The sequence below is a fragment of the Etheostoma cragini genome, chromosome 15, assembly GCF_013103735.1.
Source record: "Etheostoma cragini isolate CJK2018 chromosome 15, CSU_Ecrag_1.0, whole genome shotgun sequence".
Taxonomy (NCBI): domain Eukaryota; kingdom Metazoa; phylum Chordata; class Actinopteri; order Perciformes; family Percidae; genus Etheostoma; species Etheostoma cragini.
Window position 1 is genome coordinate 247,316 of NC_048421.1, and position 703 is coordinate 248,018.

The 703-nt window shown below is 46.1% G+C and overlaps 3 protein-coding genes and 1 long non-coding RNA gene across 4 annotated transcripts in view; 2 read left to right on the top strand and 2 right to left on the bottom strand.

Moving 5' to 3' along the window:
• The window catches only part of LOC117958286 (major vault protein-like), a 1,094-nt gene extending 669 nt beyond the window's left edge, over positions 1-425 (top strand). The window contains exon 2 of the mRNA XM_034894615.1: positions 164-425. Coding sequence (XP_034750506.1) covers positions 164-389 — 226 coding nt within the window. The 3' untranslated portion in view covers positions 390-425. The remainder of the gene's footprint in view (positions 1-163) is intronic.
• Positions 1-703, bottom strand: part of LOC117958237 — an 859,617-nt gene that overhangs the window by 175,593 nt on the left and 683,321 nt on the right. The window lies entirely within an intron of this gene.
• LOC117958310 overlaps positions 1-703 on the top strand; it is an 18,087-nt gene that overhangs the window by 11,319 nt on the left and 6,065 nt on the right. The window lies entirely within an intron of this gene.
• mvp (major vault protein) overlaps positions 1-703 on the bottom strand; it is a 7,861-nt gene that overhangs the window by 5,226 nt on the left and 1,932 nt on the right. The gene's annotated exons all lie outside the window — the stretch shown is intronic.

Sequence of the window (703 nt, forward strand, 5' to 3'; positions counted from 1 at the left end):
GGTCCATATAAAGAGACTTCAGATACAGTATTAGGGACCACTAAGGTCTATATAAAGAGACTTCAGATACAGTATTAGAATGGGTTTGAATGTACCGTCTCTGAACGTGTCCGCTCTTCTTCTTCTTCTTCTTCTTCTTCTTCTTCTTCTTCTTCTTCTTCAGGCACTTTGACGTGAAGTCTCCGGTGGACCCTGCCGACGCCACGGCGCTCTTCTCCGTTCCAGACTTCGTCGGGGACTCCTGCAAAGCCATCGCCTCCCGGGTCCGAGGAGCCGTCGCCTCCGTGCAGTTTGACGATTTCCACAAGGTCTGTACCACGCTGTCCCCCCTCTCCTTCTGGGTCATTCATGTGTTCATTAAGTCATGTGATAGAGACCGAGCACGCTAACCAACATCTGTATCAGAGCAGGATGGAACGCTGGAATCAGCAAAAATCCTAATTTACTTTGTAGTCCCTCGGCCCGTCATCTGTGTAGTCAGTCTTCTTCTTCTTCTTCTTCTAATAGTTAAGTGCTGCTTTATACAGGACTGCAGGTAACATGCGGTAACTAGTAGTAACTAAAGTAACTAGTAACTAAAGCTATCCGATGGATGTAGTGGAGTAGAAGTAGAAAGTGACATGAAAAGACTCAAAGTAAAAGTACCATGTGGTCTGGAGTACAGTACTGGAGTAGATGTACTTGGTTACTTTCCAGTGCTGAT